General features: G+C 38.4%; 4 protein-coding genes across 15 annotated transcripts in view; 2 read left to right on the top strand and 2 right to left on the bottom strand.

Annotated features, from left to right (window-relative positions):
• Positions 1 to 2,717: 2,717 nt before the first annotated feature.
• On the top strand, positions 2,718 to 3,552 carry Mesh1 (Metazoan SpoT homolog-1). The gene is made up of 3 exons (XM_020956280.2): positions 2,718 to 2,909; positions 2,997 to 3,341; positions 3,400 to 3,552. Exons 1-3 carry the CDS (start codon positions 2,832 to 2,834, stop codon positions 3,514 to 3,516), a joined length of 540 nt encoding a protein of 179 aa, XP_020811939.1. The 5' UTR covers positions 2,718 to 2,831; the 3' UTR covers positions 3,517 to 3,552.
• LOC110186945 (phosphoserine aminotransferase) lies at positions 3,536 to 5,251 on the bottom strand. Its single transcript, XM_020956279.2, has 3 exons — positions 4,787 to 5,251; positions 3,995 to 4,671; positions 3,536 to 3,930 (listed from the first exon to the last, which is right to left on the bottom strand). Exons 1-3 carry the CDS (start codon positions 4,829 to 4,831, stop codon positions 3,558 to 3,560), a joined length of 1,095 nt encoding a protein of 364 aa, XP_020811938.2. The 5' UTR covers positions 4,832 to 5,251; the 3' UTR covers positions 3,536 to 3,557.
• jus (EB domain-containing julius seizure protein) overlaps positions 5,159 to 25,036 on the top strand; it is a 37,506-nt gene continuing 17,628 nt past the window's right edge. For 4 of the 12 annotated variants that reach the window (XR_015273321.1, XR_015273324.1, XM_086840242.1 and 1 more), the window contains exons 1-3: positions 5,159 to 5,207; positions 5,294 to 5,543; positions 5,609 to 5,679. The gene's annotated coding sequence lies outside the window, so the exon portion shown is untranslated. Of the gene's footprint in view, positions 5,208 to 5,293; positions 5,544 to 5,608; positions 5,680 to 12,664; positions 13,084 to 25,036 lie in introns of those variants that run through there. The other 8 variants (XR_015273322.1, XR_015273325.1, XM_086840243.1 and 5 more) reach the window with 4 other exon arrangements.
• On the bottom strand, positions 7,378 to 10,845 carry LOC110186342 (putative defense protein 3). Its single transcript, XM_020955490.2, has 2 exons — positions 9,222 to 10,845; positions 7,378 to 7,551 (listed from the first exon to the last, which is right to left on the bottom strand). Exons 1-2 carry the CDS (start codon positions 9,680 to 9,682, stop codon positions 7,476 to 7,478), a joined length of 537 nt encoding a protein of 178 aa, XP_020811149.2. The 5' UTR covers positions 9,683 to 10,845; the 3' UTR covers positions 7,378 to 7,475.

Raw genomic sequence — 25,036 nt, forward strand, 5'->3', positions numbered from 1 at the left:
TTCTTATTTGCAGGCCCATCTTTTTCTCGAATAATTATTCAGTTGATAAGTCATATCTCTCTTGGTTGAAAAGAAAAACCCCTGGTCTTAAATCTTGGGTTACAGAATATCATGATTTAGAGTTCATAAAAAACACTTTTTTTCAAATTTAAAAATCTCATAACTAAGCCATAAGCGCATTAATTTTAATTCAGAAATCACTCCTAAGTTAGTTTTTAGTAATTTAATAAATCTACATACTCAATTTTAATTTTTAAAAAATTAGGATTTTTATCAATTTTTGAAAATTTTAACGATGTAACCCCTTAGAAAATTTGGGAAAAATTTCGAAGGTTTATTTTTTGACCGGACATGACTATATCGACTCAGTTTTTGATGCCGATATATGTTTTATAGGGTCGGAAATGACTCCCTTACATCATTCTAGGCTTCTGTTACCTTCAAGTCTAAAAATTCGAATACTTGGTAAGTATGGTAAATTGGTGGTAAATAATAAACTAAACTTATTATGATAACATTTTTTTTGCTATAGCCTTGATGATTTTCCAGCGTGGACTCTTTCAACGCTGCAGAGATTGAGCAATCATCGCTGCTCTTCTTATTTATTTAAGACAAAACTACGCCATTTATTAATGAGTTTGTAATTTGAATAATATTTATGACGTGAGCCCATTTCTACGGGGTCGCACAATCTCTGCGGTTTGCCATCGCATCGTGCCCCTGTCCCTGCCCCCGTACCACCATTTGCTTGGCTTTTCCACGGTGAAAAGCGCCCGCGATTGCTACTAATGGCCGGGAGATTTTCATGGAAAGTTGGTGCGGTTGCGCTGCTGCTTTTCCTCCGTTTCTTGCCTTATGAAAATTTCACGCCAGTCGAAAAGAATTATTAATTGCGCAGCGGCAGCGGCACCAGCAGCAACAATAACAAAAATAAAAATAACAACAACAACAACAACCACCAACCGCACACAAATTTCAAAAAGTGGGAATTATGCATCGCTGCGCAGAAGCAGAACATTCACCAACACAAGCGCACAGTTGGGGAAATGGACACTGTGAGAAAATATTTCAAATATTCGGATATTTCGAATCGCTGCCATCAGTAACACGATTACTGTTACATAAAAATAGTCAAGAAAGATTTCAGTTAGTTTAAACTTAAAATTGATTTCGAATTACTCGAATTTTATGTTATATAAAATTTCTATATTTTATATTTTATGTATGGAATATCTTTTCAATAAATAAATATTTTATTTTAAGCAAGTAAAACTGAATCGTTTTGTTCTCAGTGTACTGCGTCTGTGTGTGCCTGTAAGCGCGTGTAAAATATGGTAAACATGGCAATACGTAATAACTGAAAAAAGGCAACAGCAAAACAGATCTAAAAACAGTGTAACAAAAAAGGGAAATATAAAATCAGGTACAAATTTTCACCAAAAACAAAAAGAAAAAAAAATAAAGAGTTTTACATCGTTCGCTCTGTCGACGTCGGGCGTTGCATTGTCATTATCGGTATGACATGGGCGAAGATAATAAAGGGGGTTTTTCAGAATGTATCTGAATTTATTTAGAGAGAGAGAAATTGTATTGTTCAAGTTTAAAAAATCCCTTATACTTGTATCAAAAATATTTTTATATTAAACTGATCATTTTCATTTACGAAAAGGTTTCCCTTTTGTAAATAAAATAATATTTATATATAAATATAAAATAATAATTTTAAATTCATAGCCTTTATATTATTAATAAAAAGAAATTAATAAATTGACAAACTCTCGAAGAACCAAGTTAATTAAGAGCTCAGTTTTTAATTTATAAGCTAAGGATCCCTAGGCGCCCCCTTTAGCAAAGCCCCAGACTACGCTCCGTGACTTTGTTGGCCGGTGTAAAGAGCTGACTCTCTGTGGGCCTGACTTTGACGATTTCGTGGTCACACAGTGTGAAGAATGGCTAGGAAATATTGTATGCACCGTTGTTTGGTGGGCTGTTACAGATTTTTACAGATTACTGAGCCAGATAACAAATGAAAGTGCCCTGGCATTTGTTTTTTTTTTTTACTCTTTTACCAGTTGCACTGCTCGTTGGGCAGGAAAGAAAAGCCAGGAAAAGGCGATGTTTACAACAAAGAAGGGGAAACCTTTTAGCTGTAAAGAATAACAGCAATTTGGGTGGGTTTTTGGCTTACTTACATACAATATATACCATGTATGCTTTATGGAGAAAGATCTCGGATAAGAATCTGACTGAGCTGCGCTTTGGTTTGGTTTTTAGTTGGAAGAAGAAAGTCCGGTTCCTGGTGTTTCTAATATTCTGAAAATCAACGGCGTGAAGTGATTGATGGGGTTTTACATACCATTATCTTATCGTCTAGACCTTTAGTTTGGAGTTTGAAATTGTTTCAAGTATAGAAATCATTTCCATTAATTTCTCTAACGGGATATGTAAATAGTAAATAAATTCGTTAGGCAAAGGTTAAGTGAATATTACAAATTTGATTCTTCATAATAACAATAATATTATTTGCTAATCTATTTCTAATGTCAATTTTTAAGTAAGTAAGTACTGAAACATTGAGACCTACATAAATAAAAACTTGGACGAGATGAACAGCTTGTTATTATTTCAATTATTTATATTGAATTTGAATTTGAATTTGCCGGCAATTTTACTATCGTGTTGCTTTTTTCCTATCGACTATCGATTGTTTCAGGGCTGCACTATTCCGTTTGCCGCTCTTTTGGATCAGCTGTTTTCCGGCCTCAAAAAAAGCAAAACACTCGCAAAACAAAACAATTTGTAATTGATTAAATCATTAAATTAAACTTCCAATGGCTAATTACCCTTCGCCCAAGTTTATGGAGTGCCTGCAGTATGCGGCTTTTAAGCATCGTGAACAGAGGCGCAAGGTGAGTTAAATATGAATGATTAACAAATATTTAAGGGGACTTCGTGAAACATCTTTCGTAAATAACTATTCTCCTCTTTATTTTAAGGATCCCAAGGAAACTCCATACGTAAATCATGTAATAAATGTGAGCACCATCCTCTCGGTGGAAGCCTGTATCACGGATGAGGCAGTCCTAATGGCAGCTCTCCTTCACGACGTGGTCGAGGATACGGACGCCACGTTCGCGGATGTGGAGCAGCTTTTTGGCGCCGATATTTGCGGATTGGTGCGCGAGGTAACGGATGATAAATCCCTGGAGAAACAGGAACGAAAGCGTTTGCAAATCGAAAACGCAGCCAAAACCAGTCGCAGAGCCAAGCTCATTAAGTTGGCTGACAAGCTGGATAACCTAAGGGATCTGCAGGTCAACACGCCTACGGGCTGGACAGAGGTGACATAGCAGAAGAATCTACAAAAGGAATTTCATCTAAAGTATGCCTCCTTTACAGGAACGCCGTGACCAGTACTTTGTCTGGGCCAAGAAGGTAGTGGATAACCTACGGGGCACTAATGCCAATCTCGAGCTCAAACTAGACGAGATCTTCCGCCAACGAGGCCTGCTGTAAATCCCAAAAACAACATCAATTACACGAAGGAACATACTCCTCTAGTTTTTATTGTTCCTGTAAAAGTTCAGCATGAGACTGGCCAGCTTTTGGGTCTCTGCAATCGTTACGGCATTGTAGAGCGAGGCTCGAATTCCGCCAACGGAGCGATGTCCCTTCAGCTGGATCATGCCCTCCGCCTCGGCCTTGGCCAGAAACTCCTTCTCCAAAGCATCGTTGCCAGTGGCACTGCCGATCCGGAAGGGGACGTTCATGCGCGAGCGAACATTCGCATCCAAGGGACAGTAGTAGAAGCCATTGGACTGCTCGATGGTGTCGTAAATAAGCTTGGACTTGGACTCGGCCAGCTTTGCCATGCCTTCGACACCGCCATTCCGTTTGATCCATTTAAAGACCAAACCCATCACATAGATGCTGGAAGAACGAGGTTTGATTTAAATTATGAATTATATAACAAGTAATAAGGAGTATAACTTACCCAAAAGTAGGTGGAGTATTCAGCAGCGAGGCGTTCTTGTCCATCAGCTCAAAGTTTAGAATGGAAGGTGTAATCTTCATGTGCTTGCCTATCAAATCCTCCCTAACGATGATCACTGTGGTGCCGGCAGGACCAACGTTCTTCTGGGCGCCGGCATAGATTACACCAAACTTGGCCACATCGACGGGCCGGGACAGGAAATTGGAGGACATGTCGGCCACTAGAGCAACACCAGCAGGAATCTCGGGCACAAAGTCGAACTCCACGCCCTCCACCGTCTCGTTGTCACAGTAGTAGACATACGAGGCCTTTGGATCCAGCTTCCAGGTGCTCTGCCGCGGCACGGACGTGTACCTGTCCATCTTGGGCAGCACGGCGTTGACTGTGCCATACTGAGCTGCCTCTTTGGCCGCCTTGGAGGACCACGAGCCGGTGATTACATAGTCGGCGGTGCCAGTGATTCCAATCAAGTTCATAGCCACTGCTGCAAACTGTCCAGTGCCGCCGCCCTGCATTAGGAGGATCCTGTAATTGCTGGGCACTTTCAAGAGCTCCCTTAGGTCGTTAATGGCTGCCTCCTGGATTTTGGCATAGTTGCTGGAGCGATGGGACATTTCCATCACTGAAATTCCACTGCCATTGCAGTTGAGCAGATTGGCCTGCACCTCTTTGAGGACCTGGAATCATATTGGGGAAAACGAATAATGGTAAGAAATAATATTTATTATATTTCAAATAATAATATTTCTCTCTTGTTACAATAAGATCACGTTACATTCGAAACATACTGACCTCTTCAGGCAACTTGGCTGGACCGGCAGCAAAATTGATAACCATGTTGTTTATGTCGTCTGCGATCTGTGAACCTCTCTGGAAAGCGGTTTAAACTAAAGTGTTGAAAAGACAAGTGCTCGCCAATCGCTGATAAACGAGAGTCAGAGAAACAGCAACAAGTCGTCGTCACTGTGTGCAAAAAAGCACAAAGCGTGCAGTACAAAACAGAGTCAAAACTCGCCTGACGGGACAGCGAACTTGACTTGTTCAGGGGCGTATCACGGGAGGTGCAGGTAAATTTTATAAAATATTAGTTTTAGTATAAATGTAAATCAAACGATTTTCTTTTATACATTTATTTTGCTATACTACGAAAACTCTAAAGCATTTTTAAGTGCTTTTCGAATAATAATGTGCTTCGTACTAAATTATTTAAAATGTATGTATGTTACATCTAGAGACTAAGTTATATGTTTTAAAATTTAAAAAATTTCCTCTAAATCATGATCCCTTTTCTATTAATAGCGCCCCTGGATAGCCGGCGAAGCCAGACAAAGGCAATCGCTGCGGCGAATTTGCGAATTCGATCAAAACAAGTCGCCCCACCGCACGGCGAATATGCAACGCACGAAAACAACATGCGGTTCTTAACCCCCCATTTTCCCCTTTTCGCGAATTCGCGTGGGTTGCCATGCACATTTCTCGATTGAACAACAAAAACAAGTGAATAACTGAACTCGCAGTCAAGTAAACAAGCTCCAGGCAAAGTGTGTGTGTAAGTACTGTGTTTATGTACAGTGAGGTCTCGAAAAAACTGACAGTTTTTGTGTGTGCTTTCAGATTTCTGTTGGAAGAACTTGATTATTGATTGTAAATGCTGACGCAAATTATTCGAAGATAGTTCCTAACGGGTATGTATTGTTTATGCTTCCTACAAAATTAATAACCTTTGGCCATTGCGTTTAAGTTAAAACTATCTTCGGATGCCGAGCTTTATAACCCTTGCAGTTATAGGATATTGTCGATATTTTTTATGAATTTCTTTTTTGAAAAATCTATCTTTAAAAATCCCATAACTAAGCCAAAAGAGAATACATTTTAATTCCGAAACCACTCTTATGTTAGTTTTTAGTAGTTTAATAACTCTGCATACTAAATTTTAAATTAAAAAAAAATATGATTTTTATCAATTTATTTTTTATTAATTTAAGGATAACCCCTTATAAAGTTTTGAAAAATTTCGAAAATCTATTTTTTTGATAGGACATGCTTAGATCGATTCGGCTGTTGATGCTGATCAAGAATATATATGATTTATAGGGTTGGAAATGCGTCCTTCACATTGATATAGGCTTCGGACCATAATTATAATACCATTCTTTGACCCAATATTTATCTATATTTTTATATGAAAATATGATATACAAATCAAATTTAAAAATCTCATAACTAAGCCTAAAGAGTATATATATTAATTCGGAAACCACTCCTATGTTAGTCTTTAGTAGTTTAATAAATCTGCAAACTCAATTTTAAATTTACAAAAATTTCGATTTTTATGAATTTTTGACAATTTTAACGATGTAACCTTATAAACCCTTATAAAATTTTCAAATTTTAGTAAAAAATACATTTTTGCACGATATAGCCGGATCGACTCAGCTTTTGATGCTGATCAAGAATATATATGATTTATAGGATCGGTCCTTCACTACTTTGAAAGCTTCCGACTAAAATTATTATTTTCCAAAGGTATACAAATTGGATTTCATAATATATTTATTGTTGTTTTTTTCACTCACAAATATTTTCTTTGGATTGAGAAAATTTAAATCCGTAAAGTAATAGGTTTTGCAGTAAAACCTATTAAATTTAAAAATACCAGGAAATAGCATAGAAATCGCAAAGATTTTTAAAACAATTAAATTAAAGTTTGAAGCCAAGTCCGCCCCCAATTTTTGTGTGTGTACATTTTTGTGAAACACTTGGCGACACCATAGCAATTTCTGTGGCACCCCTGGGCACAGTTGTAATTAATTTCTTGCAATTGATTCCTTATCCTTCGCTCTGTGCGATTAGAAGCCTGGACACCGGCCCTATGTAACGGATGTCGATGTCAATGCAGGCTTATGTTCTGGGCCAAATCAAATTCTTTGACCGTCTGCGGGCGGTAGGCCGGCTGGCCCGTTGCTCTAATTACTTTATCGCTCAGTTGGCCTGAAAGGTGCTTAAAGTTTCCAATTTACTTGCACGCCCGCAACCGAAAACCTAAACGAAAACGCAAACGAAACGAATTTCCAATGAGAAGAGAGGCTGTGGCCCACAACGTGTCTGGAAACCCAAACGTGCTCGGCCTCCTCCGGAATTGGGGGTTAAGTGGGCCGTGTAGGTGGGTCCAAGTGGGTGTCAGTGTGTCCAAGAGGAAACCGTCTCTGGCTTCTTGTAAGTATGTATGTGAGTGCTCCCCCTCTGCCCCGACTGGTCATTCATAAACGTTAAGCCAAAAAGTCAATAATTTTGGCTACGTAATGTTGATTGCACGGCTCAATGGGGGGCCGGCGTACAAGTCCGTTCGTCCATTTGGTATTTGAAAAATCTTTAAACAACAATTTCGTTTCTCGTCTTGACTAATTAGGGTCTTTACAATTTATTGCCCGGCATCAGTTGTGGGATACAGCTGCCTTATGCTAAGTAAAAGTACATAATTTCAATACTGCGGCTCCGCCTGCACCTTGTTGACGATGTCGCTCCAGAAGGTGCCGTACTGCTGAAGCACAGTGCCCCTGAAAATGGAAAAGAAAAGCAATGAAATCAAGGGAAATGGAAATGGAAATGAAAATGGTAAGGGGGATTCCGCCATTCAGCAAAGTCACGATTGTTTTTAATTTATACGACAAGATTGCATGTAATGTGAGACGCAGAGTCTATAAATAGGTAATAATTGATGAATCGGCAATTTTCAGGAGATTTTTGGGGCAAAACAGCACTGGGCTACATTTTAATTTGGTTATAAAAGTTGATGGGTTGCAGGGTGATATATACATTAATATAAATTAAAGGGAAAAATATATTAAACGTGTAGCTTTTCACCGAGTTTAGGTTTAAGCAACGTATTTTAATTAATTATTGGAAATACTTAAAACGCATTTATTAGTTAAGGGATTTAAAATGAATTGGGAATTTACAATTAGGATATGTTTCTACTCCCCTGAACTCACATAATATGTTCTATCAACGTTTTGTAAATATATATAATTTTAAATACAAATTATAATACAAATTTCTAATATTTAATAGAGTAACTTTAAGAATCTTGTAATAATTATGGGAGCACCATAGACTCCTAATTAACTTTACAAATACTTTTTAATTTAAAAATGATGTATTTTTTTGTTGTTTATTTTATATAAACACTTTAACTCGTACATTTATTTTGTTGTTATTAGAAATCAATTTCCCAAAACTGCTTTATTATTATATTATATTATAAACATCTCCGACTTTTTTCTTATACAAAATATATTCGATTCATATTAAAATAATATAAGCTTGTGGATTAAATTCCGCAGCTATTTATTGTTACATTCAAGTATTTAGTTTCGGCTTCCCCTGAAGTAAATTATTGATTAAACTTTTGAACATTAAGTGGGATGCAAATTTATGCCCGAAACTTTGCTTGTCTTCCCGTGTTTGTTTTTGATTAATTTTCAGTTGTGCATAAAGTGATAAATGACAGGGAAGTGACCGGGGAATAACTTCCGTTTCGACTTTATACACACTTTGACACTCCCCCCCCGGTTTTTGGGGAGAGTTCGTGTTTTTGCCAGTGTAAGCGGCTGACAAAGTTGCTGTTGTCGCTGCAAAAAGCATTGACAACTTTTCTTTTTGGCGTTTGGCATCTTTGACGACGACATTTGATGCCTTTTTTTGTGGACGGATGATTAGAGACTCTTTCGGCTTCTCTCTCTGACTCCATAATAAATCAATTACATAATGCCTTTTGTGCGATTATCCGGCAAGTTTTTGTCGGCCTGACAACAATTATGCCGCGCATTACATTATGTGGGTCAACGTGGCGTATGATTAATGAATCCCTTCATGGGCGACACGATGATGGTGCTGCTTGTGCGGCTTCTACTTTTTTTCCACTGATAATAATAATGATGATGATGGTTATGATGATGATTATTATGATGATGATGGTGATGGGCGATAGGAGACACGTTCTGTGCCAGAAGTGTGACAAAGTGGTGACATTGGGTGGGCCAAGAATTAGGGGTGCTAAACGTCATTTAATGAATTTGTTTTGCCCATGAGCTCCATTTTATTCAGGAGTGTTTCAAGCGGATGTAACACTTGTACTATATGACTTTTATTATATTTCATAGCATATTTGTTAATTGAAAGCTATTCGCGGGTCTCTTAATTTATATATTAATCATTTTAAACTTACGTAAAGTAGACATTTCCCCGCTTATTCTGCGGCGCCTTCCAGATGAGCTTGGCCCCCAGCTTGTCCTTCTTGTCCGCGTGCGTGATGGCCGAGCACTCCGGAATGGTCTTGGTGTTCTCACTCTGCACCCATTCGCCAATCCACTCATTCGAGTGGGCATCGCGGGCCTGGAGGAAGAACCCACGGAAGACCTGGCCATGGCCCGAGTGCGGATACACGACCACCGAGATCTGCTGGCCAGGATGGTAGGTCTGAGAGTCGGCCACCACTTCGAAGGGATTCGTTTCCGCCGGTTGGCTTCTGGCCGTGCCATGATTCGGCTGATTGGCCCGCTTTTTCACACACGTATCCGCGGGCGCTCCGTCCGGGAAGGCTAAGGCCGCAGAGGCCATGAGCGCGATGACTAGCAGCAGGCTCGGTAGGACATTCGTCCAGGATATCCTGTTGAAGTGATCTTTCATGGTTCTTCGGGGTGTATCCTGATCGTGGGAAAAAAAGCGCGCACGCTCGACTAATCTAACGTCAAAACTCGGCTCGCGGCCGCCTTGGCCATCTGTTTATAAAGCCACTTGGAGCGGTGAGAAAAGCTAAGAGACAGTGGGGGGTACAGAAATAGCACTCTTTTATTTTATTTCACACTAGAATTTGGAATTTATTGCAAGTAAAAAAATGTAGTATTTATGAGAATAATTTATTATAGATTATTTATAATAAATAAGCTCATTTATTATTATTGGAATAATATATAATAATATATTATATAATAATTTATTATAGATTATTTATAATATATAAGCTCATTTATTATTATTGGAGGCACAGTTCGAAATGATGTATGGATATAAATATCGTTTACAATATTATATCGAAAAAATCGTAAACTTTGATGAAACAATTTTAATTGATACATGGATACGGAATATCCATTTATCATGCATAATTGCATTTTTAATTTATGTTTTTTATACATTTTTATTACATTTTTCTCACAATTTATTTTTAGGTTATACAATTCACTTGTTTACTCATAATTTAAATTATGCAAATTGCATTTATTTATTTGTTTTGCATAATTAATTTGAAAGCATTTTAATAATCAAAGTTAATTACTGTCAGCTATCCTATTAAATTATGATTAAAGGCATTATTTTATACTTTAAATAGTAAATAAATAATTACCACCTTAATCCCATATTTGAAAGCATTTAAATAATGCCAAGTTAATTACTGTCAGCATTCCTTTTAAATCATCATTATAGCCAACTTTTTATGCTTAAAATAGTTTTTTCTTTTTTTTATGGTAAATAAATATTTACCACCTTAATCCCATGCTAGTTAGTGGTCAGCTAACATCGGTGATTTATTATTTATAAATCCCGCTCTCGGCTGCTATTAATTTGACCGCAATTGTGGGCGCTCAGCTGGGCTGTGGCAACCAGTTTTTAATGATCAAAAGAGCAAATAGCCAAAACATAGTTCCAGTTCCTTTCCTGCACACACACACACACTCACACACACTCACACACACAGAGAACCGAACTGGGTCACACTTGGGCTCCGTGGCTGTGCGACTCCGCGGCTCTAAGTGCTCCATTGCGAAATTCTATGCTTCTAATCGCTGAAATAGTTAACGTCGTGCCGCGGCGTCGTCTGTTCAATTTTTGTTTGATTTTTCGCTTATTTTGTTGCATTTTTTTCCATCGCGTTTTAATGTTTTAATTGACAGGCAGCCGACGACGTTGGCGTTGATTTTGTTTATTTGGATTTTCTATTTCGGTTTGTGTTTCTGGCTTTTCCCTCTTTGAATTTCGTTGCGTTTCGCATTTTGTAGTACGCATTTTGCAGTTGCAGTCCGCGGTTTCCTTTTCTGGTCACCGCCAACACCATTTTCCTACGGAAAATGTGGTCTTTGGTAAACTTTTCTAGCGAATAGTTAATTAAATTTATTTTTTGGGGGGTGTGAGAAATCGATGGAAGTGAGTTGAGAACAAAATTTAAACTACAAAGTTATCTCTCTAGATGCTTCGAATTTTTGAAGAAGTGAATTAGATTTTCAAGAGAATTAATTGGGTTTGTAATTATGTGAATGAAAAAATTATTATGGAATATAATATTGAACTAAAAATCATTATTCAATTACAAATTGAACTCTCTTTGTTTAAGATTGTGTATTTCTTTTAATGAAATATATGAATGGGTTTCTGAAAGAGCTTGCTAAAAAGAATAAGTGTAATAAAAATAATAACTACCCAACAATCACCTTTTTTTTAGTATTTTCTCATCTGTTTAACTTTATACATTCAATTAAACATTTTCCTAATTTCATTAGTTCATTTTCATATATATTTTTGGCAATTATATGCTACTCTACTTAAATGTAAACATTTTTCGCACACAACATTCTCATTTAATAATAATAACAAGCTGCAAAAGCAAAGTTTTCCAGGCCATACACTTTGTTATTATTTTAGTTTTATTGCCCGTCATGCACATGCAAACTCTTTGAACAAACACAATTTTAAACTCGTTCCATTAATTAAAATGTTAGCTTAAATATTTAAATGGGAAGTGGCCAGCATCAGCAACTTTTCGGCAAGCCGTTATTAAATTGTTTACTGCTCAGAGCAGTAAGATAAATATTATTTAGATTGCAGAATTCTCTGGGACTCGCTGAACTTTACAATTGAGTATTGCGCTTTATTTGCATTTTTGTATTGTGTCAGCCGCATGGCGAAAGGTCAGTTAACCCAGGGACTTAACCGAAAGGATACGAGGCTGTCCGAATAAAAGGACGCAAGGACGTATTCATTCATTATGGATGCGGCAAATGCGAACTTTCAACTCCCTGAACTGCCGTAGTCCGGGCAAAGCCAGCTTCCCGAAAATGCTTGGCCATCGAAAATGACATTTACGCCAACATCACACCCGGAGTTGTACTTGAAACACTGCAAAAATAATGGATTATATGTATATTAAAGGGATATATAATTTCTATTAGGTGAGGGATATGGATTTAAAGAGGTTTTTGAAACCATAATAATTTGAAGAAAACAATGAGATGAAAGGTTTAAAAAGCTGTCTAGGAGTACACATTATGTTTTCTTATAGAACCGAAATATTAACTACATTTTTAAGGGATTTATAAGATTAATATTATTTTATTTTATATTTCGAGATTTTATAGAAATCGATAGGGAATATTAATCACCTGGAAAGCTGTTTAAAAGAATATTCTGTATATTTTTAAAGACTTTCCCATGGTCTCCCCATTATTATATCATTAATTTTCCCTTTTCGTATACAATTTTTCGTTGAGTGCACCCATCCTCCGGGCAATGCATGCGAAATTCACTCGGCACACTAAGTTCAGGAAAAAATAAGTTTAGGGAATGAAGGGAAAAAGGCGGCCTGCCTGCCGTCTTAAACCGATGTGCCATGTAAATAGTACGCTCGGCAGGGCCGAAACGTTAGGGTCGAAGGAAAAGTCGGAAAATCCACTTCATCGACGACGACGCTTGGCGCGGAAAAGTGTGTCACCTGCGGTGGGGTTGCCGCTCAGGCCACTGCGCAGGTCCTGTGAGCGGGACCCAAGCCGCTTGTTGGTGAAAATGTTGGTGTGCTGTTTTTTCACCAACACCATTTTCGCAGCAGTTTGCAGTTTAAATCGCAGGACACTTGGCTTCAGAACGTGGTCAGACGTTGTAGCGCGTGGTCGTGGACTTTTCCGAGAAAATACAGAAAAGGGAAAAGGCAGAGGAAAATCGAAAGGCAGCGGCAGCAGGCAACAACAACAACAACAACAACAACAGCGGCTAACTAGAGCAAAGGAAATTGTGTGAGCAATTTGTACTTTACTAGTAAAGTAAGGAATAAAAGCGCGAGTGAGTGTGACTGTGAGTGTGACTGTGAGTGTGAGTGAGTGAGTGTTGATGATGAACAGCGAACAGCGAACAGCGTGCAACAGAGCAACAAAAAGAAATGAAAATACAAACAAATAACAAACAAACAAAAAGTAAAATGCAAAAAACGTGGCAAACACAAACAAAATACAAAGAAAAAAGAAAATACAAAACTCGAACCCAACTCGAGGCGAGTAAATATTTTGCGAGCACAAACTGCAGGCTATCCGTGCTTCGGAAAAGTGAAAAGCAATCAAAGTAATAAATGAAGTGGGGCAGCCGTGAGGCAAAGAAGCACTCCGAAAGCAAATCAAAAAAATCAATGCCTCTTTTTGCGGAATTATACGTTGCGTATACGTGATATGTACCAAACGCCAGCCCAAGTCAAATAATAATAAAGGAAATTCTCACGTGACGCATAAAAAACCCACGGCAACTCACCCCAAAATCAGACACAACTACTAAAAAAAACCACACACACACACACCAGCACACACTTAGGAACTTACCTATGTTACCTGGGACACAAATTGAAGTTTGCGAAACATATTTGCGCAGCAAAGTTACTACACAGAGGGAAAAGAAAATATGGATATTAGTTATACATTGTGTTTTGTGATGTTCTGAAATCCATTTCACATAGTTAGTTCACTTCAAAGTTAGCGAAAAGTATTATTAACATAAGTAAAGCTTGGTGATTTTAGCACAAGTCCTTCAGTGCTGAAAAGTATGCTTTAAAAAATGTCTTACCAAATTTCATTACAAAACTGTGTGAAATTATGATGAAATTATTATATTTGTAATGCCATATGGCTGCAAATTCTAGAATTTCAGGTTCTGTAGATTTAAAAACTATTATTTTTGTAGTTCATAAAAGTAGGCCATGAACCTCTCTCTATCAAATATAGTTTCTTATTCCTCTTTTTTTGTGTTCAAACTTCAGTGATATTTTCTCGCTGTGTATGGGGACAGCATATGATTATGATGAGCCTGTCTTTTTTGCGTACTTTTGTGGCTTGAAGCCTCGACAAAATGACAACAGCTGGCGGCTGAGAGAATGAGAGTTTTTGGGGCCAAAAGATGGCCATTGCCTCTTTTGGCGCTTTTGATGCCGCTATTTTGCATACATTGAATTTAATGAACTGCCTGGGTGTGTGGTGTGTGTGTGTGGGGGGTGTGTGTTGGCTGGCGGGTGCGTTGGATTTGCTTTTAATAATTTAGCGCGCTGCGGACTAAATGACGCTTTTTAAAGTACAAGCCGTCAGGCGACCCCAATATAGGGCGACAAGCCCGAGATGAGGCAAAAATAAAAATATATATATATATATTGTATATGTAAAAAAAGAGGAAAACACGAACCATTTAATGCCCCTTCACACCCCTCTCTCTCTCTGTGTGTGTGTGTGTTTGCAACCCCAAGTCCAACCAACACACTGGCACACTTGGCCGGAGGACTACGTCATCCTTGGAAGGCAGCAGCAGCAGCAGCAGCCCAACCAAAAGAAAAGGCAGCACCAAAGCGAAACCAAACCCAAACCGAACCAAACTGAAACCCCGGACTGACTTCCTTTGGCGTCGCCACATTTTCGCATTCACAATCACATCGCGTGGCACACTCACACACAGAGAGTGAGAGAAAAGGAGGAGCTGAAGGAGCCAGTGGCAAGGGCATATCCTGGCACACACTACTAGGCCGAGCAGCAGGCACAGTAGGCACAGTAGGCTCCTCCTGGCCTCCACATGCACACACTGTGGCGTGAAGTTATACGGAGCGTAGAGTTCCTTTCTCCTTTCTCCTTTCTCCTTCGGATCGATTTCTGTTAGCACAGACTTTGCGGCAGTTTTGCCACGAGCTCACAACACACTGAGCGGAAAGTTGTGTTACTTTAAGGGAATTTATTATCATTAAATCCATATATATGATTTCAAGAATGATTCAAAGAAAGCTTAATGGATCAATGAGTACCTAGTTATTATGCCTTGTTGTGTTACTTTGAGGGAATATATTATCATGATATCTATATATGATTTCAAGAAAGATTCAAAGAAAGTTTAATGGATAAATTAGTGTCTATCTATTATGCTTTAGTTCTTATGGCAGCCTAGATTTTTTGGGATATTGATCGATACCTTTGTTTCTGAGAATAATGGTTGATTCCTGGGCCTTTTAAGAGTAGGTTTTAATCTAATAATGAGAATTCTTCAGAAATTATTTAATTACATTGTTATGGTATAAATATGCCTTAGGATTTTAATAATGAATCAAGTTTTTGTTACTCTATCATACACATATAAAATGAAAAAGTAATAATCTTTTCTTAACAGTAAGAATTTTTAGTTTCTCGTGAGATACCATTAGCATTTATCCTAAATGAAATATGGTTTTAAAGGACCTTATAGGTCAGCAATTAGGTCAAGTCTATACCTTTTTTGATAAATTATTTCTAGCAAGTGATGAATTAATATCTTTGTGATCAGTTTCCTGTTGAATTAAGAACTCAATTAATTGGTTTAAAGCTTAAACAAATTTCTCTCTCTTTCTCCCCTTATAATTCTATATAAAATTTCTTAAAAATCATTTTAGAATATATAAAACATATATATAATATTTCCCAGTGCCTTGACAGCCGCAGTTGCATTTTCGCTCACTTACTGCGCTTACTTTTGCACGGCAATCTGCATGCGACATGACATCGGAGGGGACCTATAGCCTACATACATATAGAATATAATGACCATATAGCCGATATAGCCTCAGATGATGAGGTTGGGGGAAGCGGGAGTGTCAATAGGGCAATGGAGACGTCATCAATTTTTGCTATCTGTAAAAAAAAGAGAAAAGAATGAACAAAATATTTGAGGGATGAATAAATGGCTGACGGCGACGGGGCAAGTGTTGCAGTAAATTTCGACAAGACTGACGACGACTGCCGGCATGACCCTTGACCTTCGACTTGCACCATGTGCTCGATAGTTCCCTCCGTTTATGCTTCGATTTTGCTTTCCCTTGCCCTTTCCCCCCTTTCCTTCTTTTCCCTATTAGAAAATCCCCGCCGACTGCAACTGCAAAATCATTTGCCATCAAAAATCGCATGTCGCCCCGCAACAAAAATAATACGACAAAAAAAGACGAGTACAGAAAATAAAACAAATGAAATACCAAAAAAATAAAATAAAATGGGAAAAAGAACAAAATTCGAGAGAAGCAAAACCAGAAATCCTTGTCGCACAGTTTGCGTTTATAATTTATATTACATTCATCCAACATGTACGAGTGTATTCTCTTGTTTTAGTTGCGCATTCGGCCTTGTCTTTGGCCCAAGTAGCTTTACACTGAGAATAAGCAGGGTAGAGAACTTTTTTACAGTCTTGGAGTGTGTCAGAAAATCATTGATAGCCAGTTTGTCTTGCTTGCCATGGAACTATAAATATTTGATTACTTTTTATAAGATTATTTTATATTCTACAACATGGTTTTGAGTGTGAAATGCCCCCGAAGGATTTTTCCTTATGTTTCAGTTTCAAAATATGACTTAATGAACCATGTAAATAACTAGTAGTAAGCAATTGTACGCTATTTGAAAGAATTAAAATGGGAAAACCTATTGAATATATAGCCTTGCAGGCTATTGTAATTTTAGTCAAACAATGTGAAGGAGTCATTTTCGACCCTATAAATCATATATATTCTTGATCAGCATCAAAAACTGAGTTGATCTGGCTATGTCCGCCAAAAATGTATTTTTTTTCAAAAATTTGGATTTTTTATAAGGGGTTACATCGTTAAAATTGTCAAAAATTTTATACAAATTCTTATTTTTGTAAATTTAAAATTGAGTATGCAGGATTATCTAACTATTAAAAACTAACATAGGAGTGGTTTCTGAATTAAAATTAATGCACTTTTGGCAAAGTTATGAGATTTTTAAATTTTATTTGTAGACCATATTTTCATGTAAAATTATAGATAAATATTGGGTCAATGAAGGGTATTATAATTATAGTCTGAAGCCTATAACAATGTGGAGTCATTTCCGACCCTATAAATCATATATATTGATTGATATAGATTGATATTGTTTGATGGAAAACTATTTTTAGTCATTTTTTTTTTAATTTTATAAGGGGTTACATTATAAAAATTTCGAAAATTTTTAGAAAAATCGATTATTTTTAATTATTTAATTTAATGCGTAGACTTGTTAATCTATCAAAAACTTTTCCGATTGGAAATTAATGAATTTTTGACAGAGTTATAATCTACTTCTTTTGCAAGGGTTAGCTTCTTTTCAGGTTTGATTCATTGTTAAACTAAAAGTAATATTTATGAAATAAACAAAGGGCTTTTCCCATTAGGATTGACAGAAAATATCGAGAAAATGCTCCTAATCCAATATGTATTTTATGTTGGAATATATGTGCAATGTGATATATCAGTTAGTACATATAATCGCAAAATATATCTAGTAACTGAAATATCATTTTTCAAGTATATGTACGATACTTGAGATGTGTTATTTATTATTTGCTAATGTTTATATAATACTCGCGTGTTTTCCGATTTATTTCTCTCCTATAATTTTTCTCTGTGCCTGTTTGAATCGCAAGTATCTTAATGTCTGTGAACGTATCTGTGCCTGCGGCAGAGGCCTTTAAGTACGCCCCGATGGCATTTCGGGTCTCTCTCTGGCGCTTAGCCCAAGGAGCTGGGTTGCCCGCTTTATGACTATTAAAATATGCATTTAAATACATGGCGAGCGACCTAGAGACCCCTCAAACATAGCATATATAGCATATATAGCATGTATAGCATATATAGCATATATATCGTATAATCTTTGATGAGGCCTCTGCCTGCGTCTGTCTCCGTGTGTGTTCCTTTGGGGCGTTGTTGAAAATTGAAATTGTGCGCTTATTTATGGAAGGGAAGGCTTCTCGAGACACTCTGGGCTCTCTGACTGGCGTTGATTGCCGTAACGCCCCATTGCCTGGTACATGACTATAATAATGATTGCCATTTTTATAGGCCGGCAGAGCTCCAAAGATAAATTGTTTGCCGCCGCCTGGAAAATCGGTTTTCCTTCGACATTTGAATCCTTTTTTTGTGCTGGAAACTTTCTGAACCGGGCTCATTCCCTTTTCCCCTTGGACTTCCCGGTGGGTCAGCATGAATGCCAATGAGCTGTAACCGCATTTATCCTTACTCAAGCTAAGTGTACACTGCGTATACCTAATTTTTTGGGTAAATAATTAAAGGAAGAAGTGCCAGAGGCCGCTCAGTTGACAGGCGCCTCCCCTAGGCGCGGTTAGCTTTATTGCACTAATTAATTTCGGTCGAGGTGAGTCTGGCTTCTACTATCCTTAAGTAGCTTAAGGACCTGGGTTAAATAACACTTGCAATGGCCAGCGGTCGCTCAAGTCGCCCCTCATTTTCTGCTGATGATGACACAGACCTCTGGGGAGGAGCAGGAGCTTCGAACTCCTGACACCGCCAAGTGCCCCTCATTATTATGTGTACACTACAATGTGGGGGGATATATATGTGTGGCTATATATAAGATCAAATAAATATATATAGAAGGGCGAGCTGCACGTGTGGAATATTAAGCAAACTGTGCAAACAGTCGTTGTCACATTAACCATGTCATGGCAAGTGCATATGCCAGTCTATCATTCCCGACCCTTTGGCTTTAGCTGGAGTCAAGATTTCTACACTGGGCAGCAAATTTAAGAATTTGTGGAGATATTTTAATTAGTTTCTGGAAGGGTTTATTGGCAGTAAATAACAATTATTACAACTAACAACAAAAAATATACAAATTGAATGAGTGTAATTACTTTAAAACTAAATAACATTTCGATGTATAAATTTGTTTTGTATTTAAGGTATATTTTATGGATAATTTAATTGGCGATATATGAAAATTGACAATATCTTCCATATGATATTAAGCGTAATATTTTATTTCTTTGCTGTCCGATGGCACTTTTCCTCTTAATTTAGATTCATAAACTACCCTACCCTACACATTCTCCTAATATTATGACAATTATCTTTAATTATTACTCATTAGATAATGCATAAATGTAATTACATTTTTTCGAGTGCATCCACTCCAACTAAACCGTGTTCTATTTATAGAACAAACACGAAAAATACATATTTTCCGTGCGTGATGATCAATTGAGTGTGCGTTCGTTCTGAGGCATTTTATGCGCAATTAAAATGACCGATGGCCGTCGCTCTTGGCACTCGCTTAGCGCCACTTCGCCACGCTTAGTTCCACTAAATGGATTTCCCAGCTGATGGCCAAAGCTGGGGGAAAATCCACGGGAAAAGCTGGCATAAAAGCGCATTAGTGACGCCACACGCCTCCACGTGTCCTGACAGGAAGTAGGCACTGCAAAGGCACCTCGCACATTGCACATTGCACATTGCACATTGCACGTTGCACATTGCACTTGGAACCCTTTGGCTCGGAGTTTAAATATTGCAGCACTTTCATGCGATTCCTGGAAGCCACATCCGCTGGGCACATCCGGCAGTGTCGAGAATGGATGCGAGACATGGCCAATCGATGGGTATTAATGGGTATATCCAGATTTATGGTCCACTTTCGGCTGCCTAATGGGCCGTATGATAATCGCGGCGTAAAAAATTGCCACACTAATTCGGGTTTATTTTTGCTTTTCTTTGACAAGGGGTTTTTTCCACTAGAAACAAATTGAAAAACTTTAAGATGAAGGTTTTTGCTTGAATTGATTTCATAAAAACCAAAAAGCAGAGCAAATTGGGAGAAGTTTGAGATTGTTTACCCTCTTTAGAATTTTGTACAACTGAAAATTAACCTCAGAGATCCTATGAAAATACTATAACTATATATTTTTGCATCAAAATTAGTTTAAATACTATGAATATATAATTTCTTTCACAGTATTACCTTATTTTCAGAACTAAGTACATTAAGGAAGTACTTTTAAATCAATCTCTGACATTTAGTATATAGTTTACTCAGACTTTAAAGCTCAGCCTTGACTCTGGCCATCTGTCTATCTATTTATCTTGGCTACAACGGCAACTATAAAATTTATCCGTTAGCTGACTTGGCCAAAAGTACAGTGGCAGTGGCACAAATGGTGGAAATCGCTCTGCGAATTCTACAACGAAATTTGGATGCATTGTTGATGGCTTTTAGCATGGCAAGCGAATTTAATGGCTTTGTTCGTGCAATTTTTGTTCGCTTTTGTTCCCCGGGAAATTGCGTTAAAATTGCGACGAAATCAAAATCAACGCCCCGATATCCGGTCTCATTTCCTCACCCTTGGGCCCTGGGTCTTCCCTGATGGAATCTCACCATCGCAGAAAAAAGGTGACATGCTGACATGACCAATAAATGGGGCTGCCTTTGCGTGCATTAGGAGGTCTCATTAACCGGTGTTCGGTTCAGTGCACACAACTCGCATCGGGGGCACGGGGCGTATGGGTAATGTGGCACAAACACGGGGCGTATGGACGATGTGGCACAGTACAGCTCCTATCACATAATGGCGCCATGTGGCATTTGCAGCGTGAAAATATATACATATTACATATGACAGCTGCAGGCGGACAGACAGAGAGTCAAAGCATTTATTTATAATGTGTCAGTCGGTGGCGGTGGTAAAGGTTAAAAGTTGCCCATCGACTGCCAACTCCTCAGTCGGTATCTCTCTGTTTCTGCACATAACAAAAAAAATTAGTGAATTGCACTAAATAAATCATGTTAAATCATATTCTTACACTACAATTTTTAAATACTTTCTTTGACCTTTACTATGGTAGGTTTGATTTTAATTAGTGTAAATTTCTTACTATCTAATCCCGTTTGTAAATAAAATCTTTATAATTTTATGCCACACAATTCTTCTCTCTGTGAAATCAATTGCAATGGCAACTCAATGGAAATCCGTTTACATTGGACTCGCCTTCACTTCCTTCTGCCTTCCGCCTTCTGCCTCCTTCCCCCTTACCCCCCTCCCCAAAAAAAGCGGAAACGGAAATGCACAAAAGGCAAGCGGCCGCCATCGCTGACGACAAAAGGCGGCAAAAGTATATTTATTATCAAAGGGCAATGGGACGACATGCATCCGTTCCGGCAAGAAAGTCAGCCAATCTCTTGGCTTCCGAATATTTCAGTATTTCAGTAGTCAAATGGCGACCCTCGCAGGCCATTACTAATTGGTGGGGTGGCTTGAAAGTTTCCAGAAAGTGAACCTGTGAGCTGGCAAATAGTGCAGGCCAGGAGAACCGCCGCTTGCCACGCCATGTTTCGTGATTTCCTTTGATTCAATGCGTTTTCAGCTCCCCCAAAAGAATGCTGAAACGCCAAAGGATGAAATGGATGAAGGGGTAGTGAGTGGGTCACCGAGGAGGAGGGGGTAGCGCAACCAGATGGAGCAGGTGGAGTTGAGGTGAGGGGGAAAAAGGGTGGGTAGCCTCCGGAATACACGCCCCCGACAACGTGTACAACTCACGCCATTTCCGCTTGCCAGTCGCCTTTGCTGTTTGTGTCGTCATCATCGTCACAATGCACTTATAAAAATAAAGTAGTAGGTTTAAGAAAAGTAGAACAAGTACGGACTATGCTTATGGATTTAGAGATTTTTTGTGAATAGTTTAAAGGGGGAAATTGTGTAGTTTTTAAGGCTATTGAAGTTTCAGAAAATATTTAAAAAAGCAGACAAACCCTTTAAAATCTCCTAATTTTCCAATCATCAACAAATGATTAAATTACACATGTTTTTTTTAAGATTTTTTGGGAAATTTGTAGGTTGGAAGAAATGGCTTTTAAGGTTTTATAAGTTTCTTGTAAAAGTTTCAAAGTTGTAGAGATCTAAAGCTATTCAAATTCTATAAGAGATTTTCAAGCTAAACTACAAATCTCTTTGAAACACTAAAAAATTAATCTTAGCAAAAATTGTTGATGAAGATTTCTCCAATTAATCTTTTATATTTCCCCATTTATCTCCCCCCTAATTTCCTCGCAGTGTTTAAGGACGTGGGTAACCTTTTGTCGGCGGATTTTCGGCTCATTTTGTTTGTTTATTTGTTTGCTCGCCTCGCTGGCAATACTTTATTGTATTTCGCATTTTTCGCCATTTTATTTATTGCCCTTCACATGGCAACCGAAGGCGAGCTCCAAGACCGACCTCCAGCTCCTCCTGGTAGCTCCCAGCTCCCTCCTTCCTGCTCTTTCCTGTTATGCTCAACAGTTTCGTCCTCGGCAATCATAATTCATTCATATTTCGTCCTGGAATTCTACATATAACCACTTAGTAATCCGGGCATGGGTGGGTTTCATTTGGGGGTCCGCGTGAAATGCGAACCTAAATTAATTCATAATGAGGCGCAGCGGAGCCTTCGCATTTCTTTGGGCGATGGGTCCCCCGAAAAAGAAAACATTTGACAACATGCGATATTTAATTGGGTTTTAATACAGCCAGCCGAGGGGACATTTGAAATATGAAACTAAATGTAATGTAATTTGGCCATGAATGCGATAAGGCCACGACGCAGTAAATGCTTTCTGGATTTTCCCTCGCAATGAGTCACGAAAATGAACTAGAATTATTACTTGTAATACTCTTATTAACTTTTTTTTTATGCTCTTAGGGAGTAGCTTTCAATTTAATTTAAAATGTAAATCAACAGAAAAACAAGCAAACATCAAAACAATTATAGGGCCGCAGGGAATTTACTTATTATTATTTCCCATTGGCTGCACCTAACAATAGCTCAAGGATATGCACTGAAATGTGCATCCTAGAATCCTGTGACCTGTAATCGACTCGATTTGATTGCTCAATCGCCCAATTCATTTGTGTTTAATTTTTCGCCGTACTCTGGGAAATTCCCAAAGGAAACAAGGGACGCATTCAATTTGCAAAGAGTTGCGAAGGCAAATTCAATTAGCAAATTTTCATTCCTCTCAGCAGTTTTCCCCTGCCAACGTCATATTTTTCATATCTCTCTCTCTCTCTCTGAGCCGGAATCGGACTTGGTCTTAATCAATTCTGATTCTGGAAATTCCAATTCAATCACTGCCATCCGAAATTGAGGTCTCGCTGCGGCCAGGTAGGAGAATTGATTTAATTATTGAGGCTGAGCCTTGAGTGACTTGATCTCGTTTTACATTTTGCTGATTATTGCTATAGGTTATGAAGGAGGTAACTGGGAAATTGCTAAAATTAAATAACTAGACCTCTGATTATATTTTTCCCAGATTTGTATATCAATATTAGTTGCATGTTTCCTTGTGATAAACATCTGAAATCTAATTAAGCCGGGGAATGAGCTAATATATGTATCATCACACCTATAAATAACATTCCACCTGCTCAAATAAATAGAAAAGAATTCAATTATAACCGTAATCGATTTCAGGTTCATTTCAGAAATTGAAAGATTGATTTAATCATTGAATTATATCCCACAAAAGTGGATCCAACGGATGCTGTTAATGATGTGTCAGTGCTGGTGGAAGCTTTGGAGCAAAAATATAGATAGATTCTATTAGTTTGGTTGGAATTTCAGAGCCCATTAAACGTCTCCCATTGTGTGTGTGGGCGTCCTTTATCCTTGGCTTGGTCAGAACCAATTGTGCGGTTATCCGTCTTCGTCCCTTTAGTCCTTTGTCTCGGTTTGCTCTTTGGAGTGTCCTATGAGCGAGTGTGTGTGTGTTGCTGTGCCAAAATGCCAAGCAATTTGTTCCAAACACATAAATCCTGGCAAATAATTGCTATAATGGCACGCAGTCGCAAAGATTTCTGCTGCTGGCCCCCATTTTCATAGAGAGACGGAGAGAGTTCGGCGCTTAAAATATGCATTTTGGCTTTGGTCTTTAGATTCTGCAACCAAGATTGCTCCGATGATCCACCAATCGATAAAGTTTAGCATGCAGGCGCAGTTGGGTACAGTGGTAAGTGGGTGAAGTGAACGTAGTTTAGTATCAATCTTTGGCATTTCATAATCCTTTAAATTGAGTTGGTACAAATTTGTATTTCCCTTTCAAAAGTATGCTACTAGGTATTCCATGATCGGAAACAAATGAAATCCTTCTAAAGGTTTCTTTTTTGTTTTCCTGCTTGGTTGAATTTCAATGAGTTCAACTGTATCCTGTCTATCTAGGCTCTTGTATCCTTTGAATATCTGATAGATATCCGACTGGCTCTAAGCCAAAGTGCGTTCGCTGCTTGGCGGCGCCTGTCGAGCCCACTTTGGACGCCGCTTTGTTTGCCCTCGCCTCGGCGATTGCTCTGGTTCCTGCTTCTCATCCTTCTCCTGCTTAACAACCCACACATATCCTTCTGCTCCTCCGCCTCATCCTCATCCATTTCGAGCCCATTGTTTGCCCAGGGCAAGCGCAGTGTTGTTACTGCAAATACTCGACAACGCACACATGTGTGTCCTTTGGCATTGTTTGCTGAATTTATTGCACGAATTTCTGAATTGGCTCTTGGCGACTGTTTGTAGTTTTATTTTACTTGTATTTTTTATACCCACATAAAAGCGTGTGTGGACAGAGGCGCGTGTCCTTGAGGCTTATGCTAAAAACAATGGCTATTCCTGTCCCGTCCAAGTATTTATTGAAGCGGTCACAAAACATCACACATCCTCGGTGCCGGGCATCCTAATATCCTGTCAGGTGGCTGCTTTATGATTTATGCTTGTGTCATGTTAATTAGCACGATCTCCGTCCTGATTAGGGCTTCGCCCACGTTGCGCATACGACACGTTGTCGCAGACCTAAATTATTCGCCACAAAACCCAAACCGGAAAACAAAAAAAATGCCCAGCCACAGGCTAAACAAATATGACACGTGTACGTAATGTACACACAGTAAATACTACTCTTCACTTACGGATTCAAGTTTGAA

The sequence above is a fragment of the Drosophila serrata genome, unplaced genomic scaffold (genome assembly GCF_035046125.1).
Source record: "Drosophila serrata isolate PLE 108 unplaced genomic scaffold, ASM3504612v1 contig_382, whole genome shotgun sequence".
NCBI classification, from domain to species: domain Eukaryota; kingdom Metazoa; phylum Arthropoda; class Insecta; order Diptera; family Drosophilidae; genus Drosophila; species Drosophila serrata.

What these genes read in the sequence shown, in the direction of transcription:
- LOC110186342 (XM_020955490.2), bottom strand. Translation starts at nt 9,682, where the DNA reads ATGAAAGATCACTTCAACAGGATATCCTGGACGAATGTCCTACCGAGC. An exon ending in CGGGGAAATGTCTACTTTAC is followed by an intron (nt 7,552 to 9,221) that starts GTAAGTTTAAAA and finishes TTCCATTTTCAG; the next exon opens with GGGCACTGTGCTTCAGCAGT.
- LOC110186945 (XM_020956279.2), bottom strand. Translation starts at nt 4,831, where the DNA reads ATGGTTATCAATTTTGCTGCCGGTCCAGCCAAGTTGCCTGAAGAG. An exon ending in CAGCCAAGTTGCCTGAAGAG is followed by an intron (nt 4,672 to 4,786) that starts GTCAGTATGTTT and finishes ATATGATTCCAG; the next exon opens with GTCCTCAAAGAGGTGCAGGC. An exon ending in AATACTCCACCTACTTTTGG is followed by an intron (nt 3,931 to 3,994) that starts GTAAGTTATACT and finishes TCGTTCTTCCAG; the next exon opens with CATCTATGTGATGGGTTTGG.
- Mesh1 (XM_020956280.2), top strand. Translation starts at nt 2,832, where the DNA reads ATGGCTAATTACCCTTCGCCCAAGTTTATGGAGTGCCTGCAGTATGCG. An exon ending in ATCGTGAACAGAGGCGCAAG is followed by an intron (nt 2,910 to 2,996) that starts GTGAGTTAAATA and finishes CTTTATTTTAAG; the next exon opens with GATCCCAAGGAAACTCCATA. An exon ending in CGCCTACGGGCTGGACAGAG is followed by an intron (nt 3,342 to 3,399) that starts GTGACATAGCAG and finishes CCTCCTTTACAG; the next exon opens with GAACGCCGTGACCAGTACTT.